The sequence below is a fragment of the Haliaeetus albicilla genome, chromosome 9 (assembly GCF_947461875.1).
Source record: "Haliaeetus albicilla chromosome 9, bHalAlb1.1, whole genome shotgun sequence".
NCBI lineage: Eukaryota > Metazoa > Chordata > Aves > Accipitriformes > Accipitridae > Haliaeetus > Haliaeetus albicilla.
Genome location: NC_091491.1, coordinates 37594159 through 37620756, shown reverse-complemented (window position 1 = coordinate 37620756; position 26598 = coordinate 37594159). Strand labels below are relative to the sequence as shown.

The 26598-nt window shown below is 41.6% G+C and overlaps 1 protein-coding gene across 1 annotated transcript in view; it reads right to left on the bottom strand.

Annotated features, from left to right (window-relative positions):
* The window catches only part of SPATA16 (spermatogenesis associated 16), an 85860-nt gene that overhangs the window by 47119 nt on the left and 12143 nt on the right, over positions 1-26598 (bottom strand). Inside the window, exons 2-4 of the mRNA XM_069792708.1 lie at positions 23961-24106; positions 12162-12251; positions 457-541 (exon numbers count right to left, since the gene is read on the bottom strand). Coding sequence (XP_069648809.1) covers positions 457-541; positions 12162-12251; positions 23961-24106 — 321 coding nt within the window. The remainder of the gene's footprint in view (positions 1-456; positions 542-12161; positions 12252-23960; positions 24107-26598) is intronic.

The window sequence follows — 26598 nt, the reverse complement described above, 5'->3', positions numbered from 1 at the left end:
ATCTTTGTAGACTGGGGTCTTACCTAGCCATCCTTCACAGAGCACTTTAGGTTCCTCTGAGACCATTCGTTACAGTCATTTTTTCCTCCCCTTCCGGTTGAAGAGTTTGGAAAGGTGTCAGAGGATTAGTATCATGCAAATTGCAAAAGGGAAGTGTCACTAAGGTAGGAAGACTTCACAAAAAATAGCTTAGGGGACTATGCAGTATCCAGAATTAAATTTTATAGCAGTCCATAAAATTGAAGTATGAGCCAAGGGTTAACAACCTTGAATCTTGCCCTTAAAATTAGTCCAAGAAAATCTGCTTCATTATAAATACGGTAGTACTATATAGTGTCCTGTTGATTGATATGCCCAAGAGCTACCTTTGTCGGCAGTCTTTTAAGCTATAATCCTTCATTTTGGTGTTAATAGTGAGATCGGCACCTCCTTCCTCATTGGGCTATCAATTTTTACCTGCCAATACAGTTTGATGAGCTTGCTTGTATGCTGCTCAGTGCCTCCTGTCAGCCAGTACATATAGTCAGCAATCATGGTGCTCCTGATGACAAAAGCAGAATAAATGAGTGTACAGGGAGAGAAGGATGTATATAGCAATATTTAAAGGAGGTAACATTAAAAGAGTGCAACACGAAGTTTGTATCAAAAGATTACGCATAAGTCTCAGTCTTTGCCCAACTTCAAGACAAGCACTAGTAAACATTTTTTTAGCCAGCTAAACTATCTGCAAGCAAACAAGCCTACATTTTCTTTTAGTAGCTTTTCCATATTTTACTCTGAGCAAATATTTAATGACTGCCATGCAATATTTTAGTCTGGCTTTTCTTTTTTGCTATGAAGTATTTGTGGGTGAAATATCTTACGTGTAAGTACATTTCTTCTAGGACAGCGTCAACATGTATAACACCCTGTAGCTTGGCAGTCTGAGAATACCACTTGTCTATGGCAAATTCAGACGCAGTTCACCTTTGATTAACTGTATCTTAAAAAAACCAACCCCAAACTAAAAGTAATCAGCTATCTTGCTACCTAATTGAGTATGCTTTAGTACTCTCACTGCCTGGGACAATCATTGCATTACTCTTTCTAGAGTGAGGGATATTAAAAAACTATTGTGCAATGGATATTAATGCAGAGTCTTAACAGACTTTAGAAAATCAGTTTGCTTTTATGGCTGCCTCTCCACATTGCTCTCCATTTCCTTTCCTCTAGAGATTCCAAATCCAATTAAATGTGACTAGATGTAATTCCAAATTGTCACTTTAGTCAATTAAACATATAATAATCTTGTGTACCTAATTACTAGCACCAAAAGTTTATTTGTTGATGCACTGCTATCAATGTGTACTTCTGCATGTTCCCCTTATCGTTGCCTATATATTAATTGTGCTTTGACATTACTGTAAATTGAATTTGAAATTTCCCCCTAGTTAAAAGTGTCTCACAAACAGGAATCCCAATCCTGTTGTAATACCCTTTCAGAATGTACTTTCCAAGGCTGTATTATGTTCTTAATGAGATATAACCAAAAATACAGGGATTTAACAATAAACATTTCAAAGCAGGCCCAGTATCAGGGGGTAACATATTGTTACAAACAGGAACTAAATCTTCCCTTAGATGTTCTCATACAGCTCCCATTAATTTAACTGGGAGAAAAGCAATTCAGTAGGATCCATGGATTTCTGCATAAGGACTGGATTTAGCCATAAGCTTTATCCAATGCTCATTCACATCATTGGCAAAAATCCTCTTGACTGCACTAGAACAAAGAGCAGTTTCTAATTGAACATCGTTAGCCCAGCCGGCACAGAATGAACAAAGGACAAAATCCTCATTGCCTTGAAAATCATTGGCAAAACTCTCATTGACTCCAAATGGTGCCAGGGTTTAATCCCAGGAATGACATATGGATCCTGTGGCTGAAGCAAAGAAGGTGAGCAAAGCATCCAGCTTTGCCTGTTTGACCTGCCAATGGTGTTGAGGAAAGACCTTCGCTGTGCTCTGAGGCGCAAAAGGGAAATAACCAGGCGGCACAAAATTGGGGGAAGACTTGGAATGAATCTGTCATGTTATTCTGTACCTTTGGTCTACTGGAGGTGGTCTACAAAGCTCCCAGCCCCCATGGCAATGGCAATAGCTAGTCCCCAGCAGCGTATGTGAGTGGTGGTGGCCTCCTGCGGCAACCTCGTGGGAAAGAAGGGGCTTTCCATCTAAATTTAGAGCACCTCTCAAGCACTGAAGCCTTGTCTTTTTTGGAGTCAAAGGACATTTGCAAGTGGTCATTTACAATTTGGGACCCTATAGATATTCGCCCCCCAGCTGCTGTCATTTCAAGGATTAAAAGCGGCAAATCCTTAACCCCGAGCGTCACCCCGCCGCTGCCTGCCGCTGCGGGAGCACTGCCACGGGTGGAATGCAATCAGTCGATACAGAGACCCCCGCGGTGTGCTTTGCCATCCCTACTGCCGGCCGCGGACTGGTGAAGTGAGGATCCATCCCACTGGCAGCACGACACGACCTCCAATTTGTGACCTCCCGCTCCTCGGTGGTAGCCAACGCTTTCTTCTCCCAGTGTGGCACTGCTTGCGAAGGTGGAGATGTGCGCAGCGCCCTGGGCAAACCTGGAATCGGTTCTCAGATGAGTTGCTTCAATTCTTTTTCTGTTTCTCAAGCATCAGCTGTAGAATGCAGAAGATTTTATTTGACTGATTGACTTATTTGGTGTGCGAATCCTCCTGGCGCAATCTTTTGCTAATTCTTTGCAGCGTGCTGAGCGCAACGTCGCGCTGATCGTGGCAGAGGTCTCCAGGCATCGCTGCGCTCCAGACAAACACCTTTCCTCTTTATTCTTCCTTCTTAATTTGTTCTTATTTAAATAATCAGAAGCACACTTACATTTCCAGCATTCGTGTTTAGTTTTTCAATATCTACTTTTATGCCTGCTAGATTTTTCCCGTGCTGCCGTGTATTACATCGGGAATAGCGAGGTACATACCTAAAGCTCCTCTGAGCCTTTTGAGTGCCTCCATCCCAGTTTTACTCCTCAGGTCCTTGGCCATCAGGGATCACACACAGGTCAGGACCGATGCTTGCTACTGTGACCTCGGGGCTTACGAGGGACTGACTTAAAAAATTCCACTTTCAGAAGAAACATGAGCATTAAGGCTCTATGTGTACGGTCTGTGTCCAACGCCAAATGTGCCCAAGTCAGGGAGTTTTCTTTGAAGGCCTCCAAGGCTCAATTCACAGATCCAGAGTGACACATGCAGTAGGGAACTATGAATTTCCAGACGCAGGGACACGGGTGACATTACGCTGCCTGAATATGGTTACAGGGCTGGGCACTGAAAAATATTTAGGGACCTAAGCACTCAGAAACCAAAGGACCGACTGAGATATTTAGGCATGTTAAAAGCCTGGCTCCCTCTGAAGTACATGAAGGCATAAAGCACTGAGCAGGGTTCCTAACTCTCAGTGAGGACCTATCCCCGTGGCCCATAGAAATCCAGGTAACGAAGACTTTCAGTAAGAGACTGATGAGCCTGGGAGACACTCTGAAATGAGACTTAAGTAAAATATTATTTAAGGAAATACTGTTTATGAAATTATTATTCAAGGTCCTCAGCCAGTGACCCAACTCATTCACATCTTTTTCTCCCTCCTTCATCAGAGTGAAAGCCTGTCGCATGCACGTATCTCAAGACACTATACTTGCTTCTGTTTCTTTTTTGATGGCTTCATGTCTAACAGTATTTCAGCAAAGCTGACCAACCTTCCAGTGATATGGCTATCTGGAGGTTTTCTTCTTTATTTGGTGGGCCCTTCTTTATTTTAAAATAGACTCATCTGCGATAATTTTTTACACTGTACAATGCAGTTCTTCCATTTCCTTCAGTGCACTAATGAAGAAGAGAGACATTTGCTTTCCCCAAATTGAGACAAAAATATAAAAAAACTGAGGGATGGAATTCAAACTGTCTGACTCTGAAGCTTCCCTTCTTATGTCTGATGAAATTGGCCAGGGAACAGGTAAAGAAGTTAGAAGGAATAGTCACTCTCACAGGTAACTCAGCAATTCAGATTATTCTTGCCATTTCTCTTTGTGTGTAGACATTAATCTCTTCTTGTTTGGGTTAGCCCAGTATTACTCACACTTTCACCTATACTAAGTACATGCTGTTTGGAAAAAAGTCTGAAAATTAGTTACAGAACCAGCTGTAACCTTCTTTTCTACTTGCACATCGAAAACATTGGCCCAATCTGCAGACCGATAAATACCAAATACAGATCAACAAGGGAATCCGTAATGACTAAATTAGCCATCCCTTGTGAATTATAGTCAATTTTATACATAACATTATAGGTGGAATGAAGCATACAAAAGTCTAGGGCATACTGTAGGACTGCATTTTTATTAAAGGTTTATGGGGATAATGTATATCTTGAGAATGAAGCTGAGTTGCTTTGTTGTTCACTGGAACTCCACAGTTGAAAAGAAGCTTTCTGGTGAGTGCAGGAGGGATGGGTGGGATTAATTCCCCTCCCCAACAGGGATTTGGGAAGAGCAGAAAGCAGAAGTCCTTGAAAGAGGAGATTTCCTGATACTGATATTCCCAGAAACAGAATAAGGGACCACTCCCTGCCCTGCTACAATATCAATACTGTATATTAAATGCGATGTGCAATATTATCAGTTGGGATCAGCTGTTACATCACGTGGAGATTTTGGACAAGTAATGCTGGCCAGCAACAGACCTCGCTCTGGTTTGTACCTCTAGAGTGACTACGTAAGAGTTCAACTTTGAACCCTCCTGAGCACAAGGAACGTAGGGTACAAAAGAATGGGAAAATAGCTCCCATTTAGAGCATGTAATGCGTTTTTCTGGATGAGATGCCATCTTTTTTTTTTACGGTTTTTAAAGATAGTGGGATTAAACTCACTAAATGGTGAAGAACAAAGATACGTGCATTCTCTTTCTACTTCTGAGACAACCATTTCACTGATTTTCAGAAATATTGGCCTCACATTTACAGAACCATCCACCAGTAATTTGAAATACTTAAAACACGCCCGAGTTTCAGGTGGGCAGCCCACCAAAGAGCTCTGTCTGATACGAGAACTGAAGTAGTTGTGACAACACACCTTCAGGAACACCTTAGGGCACGTCGGAGAAAAATGTGACACTTCCTTCTTTCAAAACATGAGGCTTTATTTTCAAATGGTTTTTTTCCTAGTTGCTAGTTTGGGCCAGTATGAACTTCCATAACATAACCAAACCCATCTGGGTTAATGTGGTAAGCCTGGATCCAAAGGTGTCTCGCAATATCTGCTCAATCTGGCCACTTGGTGGTGCAGAATAATAAGATATATTTCTATACATGCAAGCAAAGAGCACGCCCCGGATCCTAAACTGTCTCCCTCAGCCCATCTCCAGACTTGCACAGGACTTGTAATAAAAGAGTCAAAGGTAGCTTTTGCTGCATGACAGCTGCTGACACTAACAGCCAGTGTACAGCCAAATCCTTCGCAGCAGCCACGCAAGTCCGTGACAAGAAAATGGATGGGTACAGGTATAAGAAATATGCAGAGTTTTCTGGAATGCACCAAAGTGTTACCTTTCCAAAGAAGACAAGAAATTAGCATTGTTGCTAAGTACTTATGTGTTCATTTACCACTGTAAATACTGGAAAATAGAGGAAGGTGAGACTCAAGGTCAGCTCCTTAAGCCCTGGCTGCTCCCCTTGAGCAAGAAGCCCTGAAGGGGAGAGGAGGATTTCTCTGCAGATGGCAGACCTTTAGGAATAATCATTCCTATGCACATTAGAGTAACTTTCACTCTTCTCTGCTGTTCAGCCCCAATTGCTGCTGAGATCAGGAGGCTGCTAAGTGGCAGAAGATTACCTTTGCTCCCCACTTCAAGTGGTCTCACCTGGATCTGCAGTAAGTGGTACTAATAGAGGGCCTCGGCCCCTGCCCTGTGATGTTAGTCCTGTGCAGACCTACGGTTTGGGAAGGGTGAGTAGATTTCTATTTTTTCAGTTTAACAGGAACTTTAACATTCTGATTTAGACCAGCTCTGATGCAGACACCTGGGTATTTGAGATCTCTAATGCAATAGTACTGAGATACAAGATGCAAAACAAGCCACTGCTCTCTTTTGGATGACTTCTCTTATTTTCTTCTGAGATTAGAAAAGGAAAGTGATGTTTGTAACTGGAATAAATAGGAGGTAGTCATTTTCATGCAATTATCCTATTTGAAAAGTGAACAAAATAACAACAGTTAATTTTTAAACCTCTCCACATATATTAAATAAATGTAAACCCATTACTTTGTTATGGACATCCCTGGAAACCATTAGATGATGAGAGAAAAACAGAACTCCAGCATATTGAGCAGAAATGAATGTCAGGATTTGCCGGTATATAGACTAGCCCTAAAATGGGGCAAAAAGTTAAATTATCTATGTATAACACTTTGATGTTGCTAATCCCTGCAGGGGACTGGCTAAAACTTCCCTTTAAACATTTCAGCAGTGAACTGGGAAGCTGCTATGAAACTTTTCTGTCCTGCCAAACCCTTCCAGTTTGGTGATGGGGTACGCTTGCTGTCTTTGCTGAAGTTTCTGGGTCATTAGCCTATTGCTAGAAAGCAGAAATAAATTTCCCTCAAGGAAGATGGCACCTGTGTTCAGAATACATTTATTACATTTATTATTATCTGTCCCATGGTTGCATGCAGGTAACAGCTTTCCGCGTTGTGTTGCGATTGCTATGCAGTGAAAACAAATGTTTCGCGTTTAATGGCAACTGCCACATGAGGACATAGAAATTGTTTTGCAAATGTGAGCTGAGCAATGCATGGGGAAATGGCAAGTCTTTTAAAATGATGGGGGATGTTCAGGAAAACCGGTCGCGAAGCCCAGCGAGATCTTGGGGTCTCCATGACCTGGTATGAAACAAGCAGTAGTCAAGATGGCTGTGCCGTACAAATCCCAGGAGGCGTGGAGCCCCAATGCCTCTGTTAGCCTCACAGCTGAGCGAGCCGTTTGGAGAATGGATGGGATAGCCGGGATGAACTCTTTGTAGCAGTGATGCAACGAAACGTTCGGAGGTGCGCGGTCCGTGCTTGTTCTGCGCTCTAGCTGGTGCTCGCTCTGCTCTCTTGTACCTGGTTGTACGTCGTGCTCCCTGGGTTAGGGATGTGCCTTGTACTGTCAGTGTTTGGATTTACTTTGGGGGGGGGGAGGCAGAAAAAAAACCCCCTAGTATTGAAGGCTGCCTGCCTCTTGCCTCTGATGTGACCCTCTGAGGGAGCTCTTGTCTGACACCTGGACAATCTCAAGTGATAAAGAGTAACGCGTGTGGCGCAGAAATAACAGCAGGTAATTTTAAACGCAGACTAACACTGTATGTTGGTGTCAAATTAAATATCGGGCTGGGTGGACTTCCCTTTGGTCTTTGACTGATCCCGGCCCTCGTCAGAGCTGCTTTCCTAGATCCAAGTTACGAATCGCCCCTTTCGCAGCATTACTCCAGGGCTCCCAAAACCAGCAGAAGCTCTGCGATCCCTTGGTGGGCGGGGGAACCAGATCCAGATTTTTTCCTAGTCCTGGGCAACGTGTCCTCCCCCTGCAAATGCACTTGCCTGCGGGGCTCAGCGGTCACGCTGCAGGCAGGGGGGGCTGCACCCCAGGGCAGCCGCTGGGCTCTCGTCCTCCCCGCAGCTCCCAAAGTCCCGGTATAAAAAGAACCCTCCGTGGCTGCGGTGAATCGTGGGGCCAACGGGGACTCTCTGTGTTGATGGGTATGGGGGGGGCCTTTGTTGCTATGGTAATGGAATTTTTTTTTTTTCTTTTTATAGAATTGGAATTTTTTTGGTTGTTTGTTTATTTCAGTTTAGGAAAGCGGAAACAACTAGGACAGAGGAAGACTATAAACTTCTCTCTGTTTTTCCAAGAGAAAATTTGGGCAGGATGCAAAGGCAAGGTAGCACAGCTGCAGGTGCGTGCAGGGGGAGGCAGTCGGCTGGTGGCTCCTTGAGCCAATATCCCCAACCCCAATTATCTGTAGCTCTTTCCTTAGTACCAAACTAGCCCGAATTATTCACAGCTTTCCCACGCTACATTTTCAGGTCCTGCATGACCTGAACTCTTGCAGAGGGCTGAGGTTTACCACTTGCAGACCTAATTTGCTTTTCAGCTGGTGGGATTATCTAGATTAACTTTTTTTTTTTAATAGGAATGTCAAAAAGCTGAGTCAGCCATACCAGAGCTATTAAGATCCTAAAACTTCTTCCTCCTTAAGGATTGCTTACCCCTACTCTATGCAGTCAGATGAATATGAGCTGTTTGTTCTGGCAGAGGGACAGACAGTCTGTTTTCCCCTACATGTATACAACTAATTTCAAGTCACTACTGTTCTAACTGGTGATAAAAGAGCTATCTTAAGCTTTTCACAGAACACAGTGACACTGTTAAATCAGCACAGCATTTGGATTAGCAGGAAGATGAGAGCTACACAGCTTAATGACAAAAAGGGGCAAAATCCCTTCTGTACTTGAAACCCCAGTTGCAAAGCAAATGGGTGGCCGTTATTTTTCTTGAAGTTACAAATTTTCACCTTACTACTGATTCAAGGCTATTCAGTGTCAGCAATAGCCTGTTCTGTTTGAGTAAAGAAGAAAAATTGCTTTCATGCCTTATTGCTCATCTGGTTAGACCTTCTCCTGCGGATGCGTAACAGGCAGCTGTGGGGTCACAGCCCCTGGGCTTGGTGACTTGAAGGACGCACAGGCTCTGATAACTCTTCTTTCAGGAGCTTTCAGGCTCATCCTTGGATGTATGTTCCCTTTCTAGTGCTCTTGTCCTTGAAAGCAGGGGCCGGTGGTTTGTCTGCTCTGTCCTTATAGTATGGACCTCTGTGGTTCTTTTGTGGCTTACGCATCCCCTTGTGCGTACATGTCCCTTATCTCCCCCCTCCCTAAGGTAGCAGTCATTATATTGCCCAGCAGGTTGGGTTCTCCTTGGCCTTCTCCAAGACCATTTTCTCAGTTTTGGGGCAAAAGTGAGCCCAGGACCCTTGCCTGAACTTTCCATTCTGGTTATTAAGCGACCCTTCCTCAGCTGTGACCGTGTGTCCTTTGGCAGCGTACTTCCAGTAGCTGCTATTGGAGGCTGATCCCAAGTCTAAATGCCTTCTAATGCCTAAAACTTGCTGGTAAAGTCCAGATTAAATTTATATATAAATGCATTTATGCCCACTTGTTCAAGGGCCAAGATGGTCTTTCGACTGAAATAGCTTTTCTCCCTTCTGAGGTTTAAATCTTTACTGTGTTTGTCAAGAGCGTTCTTCTAACATCAGAGATACCAATAGAGGAGAAATATATTTACTAGCTGAGGTCCTAGTGAAAGTGGTTGCAGCACTTTGGAATTCATCATTTGCAGATGCTGTGACCCCACAGTGGTGTTTCTAGGATTGCTTTACAATGCCAAATGGCCTTAGGCTGCACTCTACGTGGTGGCATCCTACCGCAGTGCTATCCCGAAGGAATGGCTGTGCAGCTGACAAAATTCAGAAGTGATGCAGATATGGGCATATCTGACTTCTTGCATTAATTCAGATGTCCTTGCATTTAGACTGCTTCGTACGTTTATTCTCCTGATACTGGGCTGCACTAGTGAGAACTGCACACAGAGGAACTTGAGAGATGCTTAAATTGCAGTTGACCCCACTCTAACCTATGACTTTCTCCGAACTGAAGAATTTGGTCTGGTATGTCTTCAGCTACAAGATCTCAGGGGATCTCAGCTTGATATGAAGCTGGGTTAAATGTGATTATCCATGCTGCTTGTGCCAAGCAGAACTGTTCACAACCAGCCACTCCTGTTCACGTACCCATACAGTGTTCTGGGTGTATTTAACGGTCTATGCAATAACTGAAAAATCACACGAGGGGGTGGGAAAGCGAGGGATACTTAAAAGCAGAAAAAGGAATAGAGTGACCTTGTTCTTGCGCAAAAAGCAGGCAGAAATAAACGACGGCTTATGCTAACAAAACCCAAGTTCGTATTTCCAGAAACTGCAAGTGAATATCTGTATGCCATGGACTGTCTGTAACGAGCAGAGTACATTCTGTACCATTAGTGGGGTTTGACTAAGACCAGTGACTCCAGTGAGATGACAGAAGTAGTGCTAAGCTTAGTTTAACACAATCTGCAGAAGCAGCTCTGCACAGTTGCTATAACACTATGTTAAACTAGGCTAAACTCTGAATACTGCTATAGTCACTGCTTTTGGAACCACTCTGGATTCAGTCTGTCAGAATGTTCCTCTCCTTTACAAAATACATAATCTCATTTAAAATCATCTAGTTGCCTGAAAGCTACTCAATGTGGGGAAAAAAGGCTGACAGAGTTCCCTCCTGCCTGCTGATGTAGTAAACTTGCTGATTGCTTATCTGCAGTAACACCAACCACAGTTTTTTTAGTTTTTGAAATCATATTTATGAACACCTTCTTGGTTCATACTGTCTTCTAAAATATGGGCATTTATATGTACTGCTTCTTAGGAAAGATCAGTTTCTGAAAGTGTATTTTTTTAAACTTTTATTATTGTTGATATTTTTAAAAATCTTCAACCTCACTTGAAGGGGAAAGCCCTCCTTTCCCTGTCCCCCCCCAGCACCCCAAACAATTCCCCTTGTACCACTTCACCTGTTGGGATACCACTGAATTTTTGGGTTTGAAAATATCCTGGGCAGGATTCCCCACCTGTCACAAAGCAACGCACTCTCCTAACGCAGCTCTAAAATGTCTGGCTGATCAGTGGACCTCAACTGTTGATGATTCAGTAGATGACAATTTCTCTCTGAATCATCACCCCAACAAGATTTTAGGGAGAAGAGACTGTTATCAGTGAGATATAAAAGGAGATCTGGGAACTATCCCAACACTTCATTGTTTTTCAGCAAAATGTTTCACTTCCTTATTTTGAAACAGCTTTGTTTGAAAAGCGAGCTGTGTTTTCGGGGGGGGGGGGGGGGGAAGAGGGTGGGTGGGTTTATGGTCAAGTGAAATATTCCAGGTTTATCTGAAACGATATTTCTGAAAAAATTTGGAAAAAACTGTTTCCTTGCCTTGGGGAACCAATTTCTTCTCCCTGACCTGATGTGTGAAGGAAAAGTGCTCGTCCTGGAGTTTTGGCTCAAGTCCAACACAGAAAATTGAAGTTCATCTTCCCAAATCCTTTCTGCAACTCTGTTTGGATAAAGTCTTCTTCCGCTCCCCGTACAAACTGTTTTGCTGCTATTTTAATAGCTTCAGAGCTCTGCCACTGGCATCCATCTTAAATGATGAGCAAAGTGACCCTTTCAGTCTCTTGCCTAATTCGCACTGACTGTTCTGCCATTAGTTAGCTAATGATTTGTGAAATATTTTGTGATATACCTTGTGGTCTTCAGCTGAACAGTCCTCTAAGTGTCTAATATTAGTAGTAATGGTGATACATACCAAGTCACCATTGCGTTTCCTCAAGCATTTCTTTCATTTAAGCAAGGTAAGTGGTTAAAAACTTCTGCTGCGTGTTGAAACTTTTAGGTTTTGGCAGTGTTAATGCAAGCATACAAGCAGAGCTTCCTCTTGCAGGCTTTCCTCCTGCCAGCAGTTCCCGTTCACACCAGCACACAGGCTAAATTTTGCAGCATACCACAATGTACCCTGAGATCTTGATGAATTTTTTTTCTTTTTCTTTTTTTTTTTTTTTTTCCCTCCCCCCCCCCCCTTCCATAGACTCGGAGCACACCTGAGCCTCTGCCCAGGGTTATGGGGAAACCGGGGAGTGGAAGATGTTTGTGTGCACGTAGCTTTTGCCCCAGCATGGCCCTGGGACCTGATCAGGGCTCACCCCTGTAGCCAAGAATGAGTAAATGCTCCTACGCACATTAGTCTAACTGCAACTAGGGACGTAATTGGGATTATTCATGTTACGCCAACTGGGAGAATTGGAGCTCTGCTGCATGTGAGATCATATACACAAAGCCAACGCAAAGCTCCCACTGATTTTGGAAAAGCCTGGATATAAGATGATATCCTTACTACTGAGAGCTGGAATGAAAGCGCTATAGAGAAACCATTAGAAATCCATGAGCACCAGAGTACCTTGCAGCTTCAGAGTATCTCTCCAAACACCGAAACGCAGCAGCTTGGCGCAGGTGGTTCCGGAAATAAGCTGGATTCAGGATAATGCTCCTTAAAAAGATGAGAGATGGACAAGTTAAGATTTCTAATTTTTAAATCATTAAAAGCTACTAATAATCAAACCGTGACTGACACATACTGTATACGCTTATTCTATACAACTCAACACTGTACGTCTCAAATGTAATATGAACCATCGCTTTCTCTCTTGACAGCTGTGATATATGAAAGAGCATTATTAACATTTTTATTGAGGTTATATCATAAATGCAGTTTGATTAGTGTTTTGTGTATTGTTCTAGAAAAAAATTCCTGTGGTAATATTCTATATTGCCTTTAGCTTGTAGGTAACATAAGCAAAGATGCTACAGTACAACTTCTTGTTAACCCTTACTTCCACAAATGTGACTGACAGTTGTCTGACCCATCTACTTGGAAAAACTGCATCTAGAATGTATTTTAATGTTAACTTGCAAGATTTTGAAATTCTTTCTGTACAAGTGATAGGTTCTACGTGGGTGGACCTTGGCATGTTTCTTAGACTCATAATTTAACAGATGCAATTCCAGGTGTAACAAATTATGGGCTTTAAGTCAATATCAGGAAAAGATGGAAAGGTAAAAATAGCATAAGCTAAACAGTTAGATTGGCAGGCCAGGGTAGCCTTCTGATGTGAGCAGGGGGACGGCAAGAGTGACAGCTTCTTCTACAGCTAATTAGTTCCACTTGTGAGATTTCCAACAAATGACTGGCTTCTCTCGTCAGCACTTCTCCCAGTGTTTGGAGAAAAGGTACATATAGCATGTTTTAGGATGCAAAGTTTAATATTTATCATTACATGCATGTTTTATGAACTATTTAACGGTAGCTTACAACATCACCAAAGACATTAACGCTACGTTCTATTACAAAGAAAATTTGCAAACTGGCTTCTGTTCCCTTTGTTTTGGAAAAAAAAAGTTTGAAAACCTTTGTTTTGAAAGTTTTGAATATTATGTTAACATTAAAACTACTGCTTTTGTGATTTCAGTCTACTAATAACCACAGAACTAATCCTCTTCATAACCAGATAATTTATTAAAGTTTATTCATAGTCTTGAAACTATGACATAAATATTTATGTAAACCCATTCAGCTATAAATTCACATTTATGGAAACACCCAGTGCATTTTAGAAGGCCAATAACTATCTTTTCTGTGTGTATTCAACACTCACGGACTGTATGTCTGTGGCCTTCAGAAGGAGCTTTCAAAACAAGTTAAAACCTAAAGGTATCTCCAAGATGCTGTAGACTTGTCAATCAAATTCACGCTGGAGGCACTTTCTCCCAGGCATGCAGAAGAAGGCCTAAAGCTCTGAATGGTTACATCTACGTTTGCAAGTCATTAGATATGTAAGGAGTGGATCAGTAGATCAGAGAAGCTAATGTTGATGCCCCTACATCTGTATTGTAGATAGCTGGGGCTTTTATTTCAGACTAGACTTAGTCTGTTCCCTTAAACAAAATGTCCCCGTACATGTTGCTCAAAGCTGTCTTGAAGGTCAGCCGATGGTTTGGATTCCTGTGCCTTCGTTAGGTGCTGCTTGTATTTTGTGCGCAGCTCCTGCAGAACGTACGGGTAGTTTTTCTCTGAAGTTAATCTATTTTGTGAGTGCCAAAACTGGTCTGTGAATAATCTAGTGTGTGCATGGAAAATGGAGAAAACTGGGTAAAGTGCATCACAATGCTCCTATCGCACCAAATCGAAATGCTAAGGTAGCTGTAACCAGCGGTGTTTCTCTTCTGGCAGAGTAAAGCTTTGCTCGCTCTGAGCAGAGCTGCGCTGTGCTCTGGAGCTGCAGCTCTGCTGAAGACCAGCCGAAGGTGGTATAGGAACTAGGAAGCATCTCAGAACTATGCTTTCCCAGTCCAACACTGGAAAAATGCTCGGAAAACTGTGTGGAGAGAAAGCATTACCCTGCAGACACTACCTCTCTGGGGAGAAGGTGTGGGGGGAAAACGAATGATGTCATGTAACTTAAGGCATTAGTGGAGGAGGTGCAGACCTTAGTGACCGGGGGCACATCTAAATACTGAACTAAAATACAATGTGCAAAACGGCATGGGATGCTAAAAATTAGTTGCTTTTAATGAGGGGAACAAATCACTCTTATTAGTAACAAAAAGGTAACGCCAACAGCAAACATGGTTCAGATCTGAAGTTTAGACAATACTGATGGTCACCAAAACTTAATCTAACAACAACAAAAAAAAAGTCATCAAAACATCAAGTACTATCAGCATTTAATGATTTGACCAAAACAGTAACACTTTACATAGATGGCAACTGGTACTTCTGCAAGCTATTTTAAATGAGATTATTGCTGCTGTAAACTGTAGTCAACCGTTGATAATAGTAATATTGATTATTTTTTCCCTCTCTCTCTCTCTCCTCACCCCCCCCCAAGTTATTGGTTCTACCACAGCCAAGCAATAGCGCTATGAGGGGAAAAAATTAAAAAATCAATAATTCCTTGGTAGTTAGCAACACATTTTCTGTAAGTCTTTGAGCAGGATGTGCTGTGATAGGCTTATAATAAATATAGAACTGTGGCAGATTTTCATAAAATTAGATATCAGTTCTCCGTTTTCCATCTTGAGTTTTTACTAGTCTCAAAAAGATCAATTGCTTCTCCCGATCTATAAATTCTATACTGAAAAATATTATAGCATGCCCTAATAGCTTGAGCAAACATCAGAAAGCTACCTTTGACTCCTGGCAGTTTGGTTTGATGGTGCTAGGCTCTCTGTAGCCTATATACCAGAAATAATTTCTGCTCTATTACTACTCTACCCCAAAGTAGCCCTTTGCCATACTGATGGAGCTCCAGTTTAGCAGCCTTTGTGCAGAGCAGTGCTAACTTCATGCCAGGTGTGCTCTAAAACTGTGCAGAGCTGTCTCTTTGGCTTTTAAATCTGCCTCTGACCCGTTTCAGGCGATTTTGGTGAAAAGGGAAAAAAAAAAAACCTGAATGAAAATAGGAAGCAAAGGAATCGTACAAACAAAGGTTAAGAGGAAAACCCTAATTCCAGGAAGTTCTCCTTCAAAGAGGAGCAGATGGGGGACCCATCTGGCCAGGCAGAGATGTGCCAGGCTGTGCACACTGAGAACAAGTCCATGCTCCAAGATCCACCTCCAGCCATGAGCGGTCTTGATACTAGGCTGGTTAACCCAGTAATTAATTAGGAGGGATGGGTTTCGGGAGGGAGGCTTGGAAGAAGAATTAGGAAGGGAAGGCGGTGGACAAGCCGGCTGCAACGCGCTTGGGACAATCTCCGTACGTGGTGATTTGTGCCGTGAGGGGAAGCGTCGGTCCTTTCGTCTTTTTACTCGCGTGCCTCTCGTGGGCGCTTCAGGTAGAAAAAGTAGTTTCGACAGGAAACGTCTGAAAAAGGATAGCTCTTATTTTGCACAGAGAAAACTTCTAATGCGCAAAACTGCAAATAAAGTCACTACATCTGAAGATTAAAACTTGTGTTCTTGCCAGGTTTTGCCCTCATCTGTCAAATGACTAGGCTAAAGTAAACTTGAAATAGATTTTCATTTATTTTTCATCTTCACTGTAATCCAAAGACTGCCCTGTTAAAAGCCTTTCGTAAATCATTTGGTCAGTTTTTCTCAACAAAACAGTCCTTAAGTAATGCCGTATATCAGCCTCTTTTTTGACATTTCCGTTTTTTCATCTTGACATCTTCTCTTAAAAATAATACAGTGTTTGTCCTATTATCTTTTTTTCAGACTGTGAGGAGGGGGGAAGAAGGCATCAACTCTCTCCTCATCACAGCAATTGGAGTATGCGAATCAAAGATGCACACGTTAGTTTGTGGTTTTCGCTCCAAGTTTTTCTTTCAGTCGTGCTGCCCGGTGATAAGAAAACAGGTGTGGCAAGAAACTGGGATTGCTCCATCAAAACTGGCTGCTAGAAATCACGTTGCCTTTTCTCTGAGGTGCATGTTCTCTATCAAATTCCTTCCCAAATGCAACAGGGATTTAACTCTAATCTGACTGACATGAAAAAGTGCCTCTGCTACTATCCACCACATCACTTGTGTTTTGGCCTTTATAGGCCAAGAAAAGTCCAAGAGATGATTCCATAGATGAAGCAAGTGGAAAAATACATTTTACCACTAAAGCAGATAAACTCATTTTTCTTGCTAGTACTGTGAGTAAAAGCTAGCTTGTTGGTAGAGGTGCATGCAGTTATTCTTTAATTAGAGTAGCAGAAGCTTTTTCTTAGTTGCCCATGCTTTCCTGTGATACAGTGTGGTCTTCTGTACAAATGCACTTTAATACTCTATTATAATTGACTATTAGAGAGGAATCAGGTGGTTTGGCAGAAGTAAAAATTCAGTGCTAAAGCAATATGTGCCTCTATGCAGAGAGACGTAAAGCCAGCACGGATCGGTATGGCAGGGCGCTGTGCTGGCTCGTCCATACGTTGCTGGTGCTGAGTGAGCGTACAACTGTAGTTGCCGAGGCGTTCTTCAGCACCACGTTAAATACAATGTCAGTGCAAGTCATGTGTCAGCTAGTAGTCTGCAGAACCATGTATTCGGTTGCTGTGGACTAATACAATGCTTTTATCTTCAGTGAATGCTGTCAATCAGCGCAGCTGATGATCTAGTCCCAATATACTTACAGGCGAACCTGACAAATCCTGTACAATTACACTGAACCTCAACTTTCTTTTTCCCTTGTTTCATCTATATGGCAGGTAGCTTATTCTCTGCAGTGTAGTACTAGTCTTACATCTGTTTGAGTCTGCCGTGCTTCATTTTGTGATCCCAAGGGCTGGTTTAAGAGTTCAACTCTAGTAGAGGCACTCAAATTCCTGAAACTCAAATTCCTGAACCCTGTAGTAGCCAGGAATCAACCTCATCATATTTTCCTGCAATTTGCCTGTGCAGCTATGTTATGATTTTATCTAAGTTTTATTTGAGGACCTCATGGTGGTGCATTTGCTTGTAGCTAACTTTGTATTCTAAACCATTTCTCCTCCCAGTGCTGTTGTAGAGAACTAAGAGGGATGTGTCTTGGATACACAAAAACTTGCGGGCTCCCTTACTCTGTGTGAGAGTTTACCAAAGCTGACATCCTGAAGAGGAAAAAAACCCTCCCTGTTGCAACAAGCTGGTGGAAATATTTGGTGGGCTTGTGAAAGCAGGCATGCAGAAGCGCTTTCTCCCAGAGGACAAGCGTGCGGTGGATTAATGCTAGTGGGCATTAATCATTAAAGAAAGGAAGGAGGAGGGTGTCTGTGGTGAGAAGATCCACCTGAGGGGATGTGTGAGGGAGGTAGGGCCTTTCTCCTGAGCTTGGTTTCAGTCTTTTGGTGGCTGGACAGGTTCAGACGCATCGGTCGGCAGGGAGTTTTCTTTCTATTGCCACCAAATGCCTGGCTGTGACTGTGCCCACCTTGCCCTGTGCCTGGGGACCTTTTACCCTTGCATGAGTGCTCTGGTCCCTGAAGGAAGGAGGACCCTTCCCTCACTGCCCTGGCTGCTCTTTTTAAAGAATTGACGTGCAAAATCAGATAACATCTGTGTTAGAGAGAAAAAAGCTTGAGGACAAAGAAGCCAGGGCCGCTTGGAAGATGTAGCTACAAGAGTAGTCGTACTGAATGTTGCTTATCAAGGCAAATCTGGCAGAGTCCAGAATGGGTAATCTGATAAATCATTAAGAATCCCTTCTAATGTAGTCACTATCACTGAACCAAACAAACAGCTGCAAACAAAGGTAAAAAAAACTTCTGCCAAACTTAGGTGGATCAAGGAACAGGACCAGATCCTTTTACACTGAAGGAGGACACCCGACTTGTCTTTGTGCAGTTGGATTTTTTTTTTATGTACAACCAATCAGAAATAAATGCAGTAATGGCTTCTATGGGTGAGGACCTTCAGTGCACAGAAGAAAGCATCTCATGAAGTTTTCATATCTAAACAGACAGGAAGGGAGGAAGTGTGGGTTCCCAAAAAAGGTTTCACACAACGCCTTTTCTCTGTCAGTGAAGTGAAATATAACTGCCATGCTAAAAGGTTTTGCAGCAGCAATTTGCTTTGAATTGCAAGCATAAGATAAATGTGCTATACAGGTCTCGATTCCTCAGCTGTGAAGGTGGTAAAAAGGAGAATGTTCTCCGGTCCAGAACAAAAAGATATTTAGAAAGATCTTGTTTCAAAGTTCCCAAAACATCTTGACACAAGTGGAGATACTCTGCGTTCCCCGTCTTGTTTGCATAACGTACTGCCCACTCACTTTCCAGCTGTACAAGTACCACTTTCTTGACCACCAAAATTTCTGATGCCATTAGGACTGCTGTCATGTATCTCAACTCTTGGAAAACAGTTCAATGTTGCTAGTCTTTTTCCTTCCGTGAGGAACTGCATTTCTTCCAGGTCACTACTTCCACCCCCCCAAGGATGCCTTTCCTTAATAGGATCTCACCACACATTGTGTAGATAAATGTTTTTGCAGTATAGCATCATGAGAGTCAAGGGGAATGTAGCCTTCGACCTCAATGGAGGAAGTCTCAGCCCATAAAATAGGAACTATGTCACTGATATACCAACCTGGAAATAACATATGGTTCAGAGTTGAGAATCAGAATCCAGAGAAAACGCTTCTCATTTAAAAAGTAATAAAAAGTTGACGTACCCAGAAAAATTTGAAACGCTGCGTGAGAAGGAATTATTTTTTAAGAGTACTTCTGGTTTATATTATCCAGAGCATCTCAATGGAATAGCTTTGTATTAATAATATCTCATCTATTATGTATATTGCAATATGCCTAACACAATTGCTGAAGTAATTAGGTGCTGCTAATTCTTCTCTTTCTCTTTCCTCCTTTTTCTGAGGAGGTAAAGAGATTAGAAGAGTAGTTTAGAGCAAAGTATACATTACAGTACAGACTTCCCACAGATTAGCAGCATCAGCCATTATGTTTCTCATTTTTCTATTTCTACCTAAAAATCTATTCTCTTGATCTCTTCTTCTAACCTGTCTCCATTTTAATGCCCACTGACTGCACTGTATCATACCATCGTTGCATTATTTACTTTTGATTATTTAATATTTCACTAGAATTCCATTCTTCAATTTACTTTAATATAGTCCTCTTCTAAAGGTGCAGAATAAGGAAGACAGGGAATGAAGTAGCTGAATATTGAATTTTTAGTCTCAAAGTTCTGAATTAATCTGGATTAGAGAATCCTGACTTATTCTGTCTATAATACACTGACCAAGTTTTGAGATGCCTCTTTTCTGACAGATATTGCATAAAGCTTGATCATTAATAATTATTTTAAGCCTTTTGTGTTTGAAAAGTCACTGGGAAAAATGCAAAGGATTTGGAATTAAATCTGTGAGGCTTCAGCTGTTGTAGATTTTCTTTCCCACTGTGCCTCCATAAGAGATTCCCTCTGTTAAGTCATCACTAAAGCAATCGTGTACTACTTAACAGAGGTGCTATTTTCTACTTGATGTGTCTCCCTATGAATTGTGCAAGAGGCATTAGAGGGCCCTGCCTTCCACTGAACACATAAAAAGGCATAGCAGAAAAAGCTTTACAGATTTATTACATTCTCTATGCATTGCCTTTCTGGGACGGAGGGAGAGAATTGGCAGCAGGTCATGCTGCGGAGCAGAATCTGCAAGGACACAGGAAAATCTTTGCTAACCCCCAAAGATTTTGGATAGCTCCGTACAGCAGTCCTCATTATCATGAACATATTTTTCAGGCATTACTTAGCGGTAACGTTAAAGAAACATGCCACAGTGCCTGATTCCTCTTCCTCCCCTCAGCCCTTACGTCCACAATTTCCAGATCGAGGGAAGGAGGGCAGGGAGCAGAGCCCAGGGATGCTCTGGGAGGATGCAGGTCACAAACGTCCTTCCAGATGGCACTTCCCAATGCACCTCCCACCACCAGCCGTGGGCTTCTGACAGCGTGATGGCAATCCCATTGGGAAGAGGTGTGACTTTTCACCTATGCTGGGCAGCCTTGTTCCCCTGCTGAGGAGCTTATTTCCAGAGGAGTCCTACGGCACCAGCAGCCATGCTACAGCTGGGCAGGGAGGGATCAGAAGTAGGCAGAAACGAAACACGATGCTCTTCGTCACTTGCTGCCGGGTAGGTGACGTTAACCTCGTCCACATTTTCTAGTGCTTGATCCACGTACAGGATCTCCACGAACAGCAGTCTATGTTTAGGCAACCGGCTCGAGCCACGTGCCTGTCATTCTTCAAATCTTGTGTGCCATGAGGACCATAGCAGCTGAGAAAGTGCAAGTGCAGCGGCAAAAAACATATTTCTAATAGAAAGGTTCTGTGTTTATATTCCCATGTGCAAACAGCAGGTCACGTGGCGTCATTGCAGATTTATTTTGGCTTGCTTGGAGGAAAAAAGCAAAATAACCAAAGAAACTGTAAGGGGATATAGAATCTCATCGAGAAAGTTGTGTATATCATGTCTTGAAGGATCCTCCATCTTCAATTGTCATGGAGTTCAGCATTGCACTCTCCAATTTCAAACAAAATTGAATCTTAACAGTTGCTGGGTTGTGTACGTGATGCGCTGTGGGTTGTTTTTCCACATGCGCCTGCAGCTTTATGGATTTCTCTGTTGGGCCTGGCCCTCTGAAGAGCAGGCGTAATTGGGGGACTGCTCTGCTGAAATGCTATGCTCTGCTTCAAGATTGCTTTCACTTGAGCCAAAAATTCAACCACTGACATTATTAGGCTGAGCAACATAAGGCCTAAGTACTAATCTGAGGTTTCTTAGTCAGTTCTTGACTTCTCAGACCTTCACTGTTTTGCCATCTGCTATAATTGAAAATTGCCTTCTGCAACCAAAGGGAAAATCTAATTTCTCAGCAAGCCATATGGGGTTATTAAGATCATTAAACCCTGGTATGCCATAATGCCTGGGCCAAAAGGACCACAGGGCATGTAAATATTGTGTGATTCATTTTATAGCTTCAGACTGCAAGTTAGGAATTATTTTGATGGCTATCTTATGATGAAAATGGTGGTCAAGTAGGTGACTGCAGATGTTGCTTGGTCAGGTCAATCCGTGGCACGTTTGTTCAGAGCTGTGACGGATGGGAAGTGGTTTTAATAGGGTTTGATCGCAAAGGGTAAATCTTTTGTATCCGCCTGATGAGTGATCAGAACCCAGCCGGTGTCCTCAATTGTGCCAGTGATACTAAAGGCAGCCTTAAATTTTGATGTTAAGAAACCGGAGAATACAATTTCCACTTTTCAGGAGGACCCAGACGTGGCTTCTCATACAGGATCTAAAGCTGATGATATAAATTGTCCTCCCTTTCCTTTATTAAGAATGGGAAAGCGATTCCCCTGAAGATGCCTGTTCTTGAAGACTTTAAAGCTGAACTGCTGGAATTTTTCTCTGTTTCCTTAGTTGTGATACTTCCTAAGATTTCTTTCTAGCAAACCCCACTTCTATATATTTGATACAACTATGTGTGAGAATATTAAAGCTGATTTTTGGTTAATAAGGCTTTAGAAATGAATGCAGGAGCTGTGAAATTTACATGAAATTAAAGAAAGAATAGTTCAGTAAATGCAAATAAATGCAGAAACGAATATTTTAATTTGGATTCATGATTAAAGGCAAAGGATTACCAGCAAACCATTACAATGTGGTGATGACATAAAAACTCAATGGGAATAAAAATTTCATATGCACTAGTTAACTGATGGCAGTAAGCTATTTTTAGTAGGAGAGCTCAGAGTAATTTATTTTCTCTTTTCAAAAAATATAGCTATTGATTGTATTTCAAGTTTTGTCTATGTGTTAATTATGTCTCAGAATATTTTTTATTGGTATACTATTGTATCAGTTCCTGCATTTCATAATGTGACAACTATGGTCAGTAGATTTATTCCCATTCTGCAAGTTATTAGAAGAATTATATTGAAAATAGGCATTACTGACTGCCACTTTTCTTTGTGCTATGTAACTAAAGGAGTTAAGAACAAATTGTTAGAATAACATATTAGAAAGAAAAGTGAAGGATTTTTTCCTTCCTTCAGGTTTTCCAGTGATCTCAATCTGACTGCATTTATTTTCCCTGTAGGTCATGGGTTTCTTAGGTCATGGTTTCTGTTTTAAGACAATTGAAACCAAAGCTTGTCTGAATAGGCTTTAGGTTCTGTAGCACCGGGGTCAATGCATCTTCCTATTTTGAAAGAAAGATAATTTAAAGGAGGTAAAGAAAAGTATTTCCTGTTCTAGTTATATTGATACTGTCCAAATAGCTTCCTTATTTTAGTGTTCTTGGAAATCAAAGTTAGAATAAGAGAGCTATCATTACCATTTTGCCAAAAGTTGGGAGTCCAGTCAAACTTTATATATATATATAAATTTTTTTTTTCTTTTCTAATATCGTCTTTGAGAAGCCATGAAAAGATGTGGTTGGTTTTTAGTTTGCATGCGGAGCGCATTCTGGGATTTTTCTTGTTGGGTTGTTTGTTTTTTTGTGTGTGTGTGTTTGGGTTTTTTGGGGTTTTTTATGGGAATCTCATAGTCTTCCCCACTTCCTATGCTTTGGCTCACCTAACAGAATACTCCACCTGAAAGGAATACAGGCTGTATCCGTGCTAGATGTGCCCTGGGAGTGCACATAATGTTCCCTAACCACTCGTGGGCGTTCAGGCTGTCAACCCACAATGGTGCTTGGAACTAGTCTGAAGGATGCACCCCCCCAGTGTGTATAGGCTCCAGGTAGGCATAGCTTTACAGACAAAAAATGCTTGGGAAAGGTGTGGGGATGAGTAGGGACAGCAGATAAAGACCTTGCCATTAAGTCGGGATTCTCAGACTTCCCATGACTTTGCATGTAGCTAAATGAACCTTCTGCCATGACAACATTACGTTTCTAGACCAACACGTTATTCTTCACCGCTGTCTCCTGTGCATCATGCATAAGCATGTGCCTCCTCTTTTGTCGTAACTACTCTTTTGTAGTTACATTCGTTTGAGATGATTGTATGAAAAATCCTCACCCTGCGCTAATTGCAGTGTCCATCTTAATATCTCTCATAGAAGGGAAAATATGGATGGAGACCTCAGTAATGAAGTGTTGCTGGCAGGACGTGCATGCGCTTAACAGAAACTATCGTTATGCCTGAGTGCTAATTAAAGGCAGCACAAACCCAGCAAAATCCTAACTCATCTGAAACTAATGGGAATTTCATCTTCACCATGTGGAAGTTTTGTTTCTGGGCTCTTTATGCATTGCTGGTGGTGCTGGTCTTTGCTGTGGATCACAAGTGAGCCCATGAGGAATTATGTAATGAAAATAATTTGAAGCCATCCCTGACCTAATCTGGCTTGAAAAAGATCAAGAGCTCTCATAATATCATTACTATCATATAAGGCTGAGCATGTTTATATTTGTCTAGCTTCAATTTTAAGGGTGCCCTGAACTATGTACGTGACTCACCTGCATTATCCTTACCTACTGCATTATCCTTACCTACTGCATTATCAAAGCAGTAAATGTATACATGTTTATGTGGCTTAATGTCTCGAATTTTGAGAATTAGTCCAATCTAAATGTCAGTGCCATGTGTAAGTTGTGTTTTATTGATTCCTCTTATTATTAGACTGATTCTTCCTGCACAGGATTTATTCATAGTCTTTGTTTAATTTTTGATTTCAGTCTTAGCAGTGTATCTAATCAATATTTATTTTTACCTGTGTGAATGATTCAGAGCCTCATCAAGCTTCCTCAGTTTTAAGTAGCAGGTTACAAGCTTTGTCTCAATAAAACTGGCGATACTGGAAATATCTTCTGGAGATGACTCAAGGGTATCATCTGTAGCAGCACCTTTACTGAAAAGCTGTACAAGAAACAAAAACGTTATTTACTAATGTTATAATACACCTTTTGTTAGCTAGAAATGCTTTTTGTAACTGATAAATGGAGAAAACTGACTTCTAAGTAAAATACACCCTGACTTTAGTTAAAGTTAGCACTACAAAAATCAGTACAAATACATGTGAACGTAGTGTAAAATGCAGTGTCATCTTCCCAGAAGGGATAGTCAAGAGAGCAGATAATAAGCTAAAAACTAAAAAGCACTGTTAGGAAAGCAACTATATTTTTCCCCATTTTCAAAAAGAAAGGCTCAACTTCAGGCTCCCCAAATCCATGGCTGTCTTGAGATTGAAGTCAGAGGAGGAGTCTCAGACAGCTACTTACTTATTTCAGTAAGCCAGTGGTGAACTCTGCCTTAGGCTCTGCTGCCCTTGTCCTGTGGGTAGGACAGCAGAGAGTGATACAAGGCAAGGAAACCAGAAACTCTCCCCCTCATTTAAGGGGAGGACTTGTCCTTCCAGAAAACTGCTGTAGAAAGTGAAAAGGATGAGATCAACCATCTTTCCCATCTTGAGCCGTACAGAATTTAGCAGAGAGAAACATATTTTCTGTTTTAAAAAAATACTCTTCCTGATAGATAAATTGCCTGCTGTTCATCACGGCCAGTGACTTTCTCATTAAATAATGTTCTGTTTAATAATGTGCATCGTTAGAATTAGATAACCCACAAGTCCTTAAAGTTTCAGAGAGTCCTTAGCACTGGCAGAGCGGCAATACTGGGCAGGACCACAATCGGTCCTCAAAGATTTCTTTTTTAATCTACAGGCAACCTGATGTTGTAATGCCAAAGAGTAGTAGAAATTAGCTTTTAGTTCTTAAGAAAATTGAACTGTAAGCAAATAGATTAAGTTTAAGAGCCTTGCCTTTAAGGACAATAACCATATAGTGCTACTAATGAAAATGCAATTGAATGTCCTTTGCTTGGATAAACATCCCTAACAGGATTGTTTAGTATGCAATGATTTCATCTGACTAAGTGACTTCACTACGAATCAGCTTTAAAAGTAGATTTTTAAGAAAGATTAACAAATTAATATTTATCTAGGTTGTGTGCTTAACCTCCTGGGTCACACGGAGACCAGTGCCCAGGAGCCTGCAGCCTAACGTGGATGAGCGCAGCCTCTGCTTTCCATGGGGTATAACCAAGGGACTCTCGTTGAGTCCAGTTCTGTCAGCCACCAAAGCTTTAAAACGGGAGGAGAATCTGGCCTGTTTGTCTAGTCCTCATCACTAATTGGTTTAGTTATAATAATTAGTTTCTTGTGTCTAGATAGTTAAAATCCAGTGGTTAATCTTTAGGAGGTGCAATGTCAATTTAGCAGTTTGAGATCTCTTTAGATTAAACCTGTCAAGACAAAAAAAGCTCTTCTATATAAGCATCTTTCTCCCTGCATGTGACCCTTAAAAGCAAGAAGGATTATAGACCCACATCCACACTTAGCACCTACAAAGCCAACCCTATCTTTGAGATTTTTGTGCGTTTGTTAGAGATCAGCTCAATTCTTTACAGGCAACAAGGGTCATTCAAGGAAGTGTCCCCCTAGTTCAGGTGTGATAAATATTTCTTCTTTCACATCCTTTCTCTGCTGAGCAAAGTTACACAGTGTATATAATAACTCCATACATTTAAGATTTTCTATCATCTTGTTATCAGTAGAAGTTATAAATCAGAGAATTCATCACTTTTAACTTTGCTCGTGGTACCATATATATCTGCTGAAGTGTCTCTATGGATAAGACATGCTATATGTAGCTAAAAGACCCAGAGAATTATGTTCACATCAGTGAACATAAAAGTATCATCAAGTTTTTCTGTAATAACACTTTTCAGCTGAATTGGCCATGCTGTGACCTCTGTTAAATTTATGGGAATGAGAGACTTGAGGCTACTCTCTGGACTTTCAAGATCTTGAGTGATTGTGAGAAGAAAAGAATCATTTAGGGATCCTTTCAGTATAAAGTGCTGCAATTCAGAGTTTCCTCGAGTCTTACTGCTGATATGAAGAGTTATGTTTAGACCCGTGTAACCCCTCAGTTATCTTTGACAAAAACCAAGACATGAGTCTCCGTAAACTGTATCTGAACAGATAAGGATTCAGAAAATATCTTTAAATACAGTGAAGGTTGGGTTCTGCCAGGTCTTCTCGAAGACATCTCAGAGTAAGAGTTCAAAGAAAGTAATAACTCGATCTTTAATCTCACAAAATCAGAGTAATATTTTAAAGGGATGTGCCTGTGTTTGGGACCATCTAGGTTGTATACTTTCTAGGGCCCAAACTCTCTCCTGATTTTTTGTGTAGCATTTCTGCAGTGGATCAACGTGTTTTGAGATAAACCCCTCCACGCTAGTTCCATACAAACAGCAGCAACACATGCACCAAAAGTAAGACTGAATTTAATTTTACAGAAATGGCTCCTTCTGTACTAAGCAGAATAGTTTATGAATATACAAAA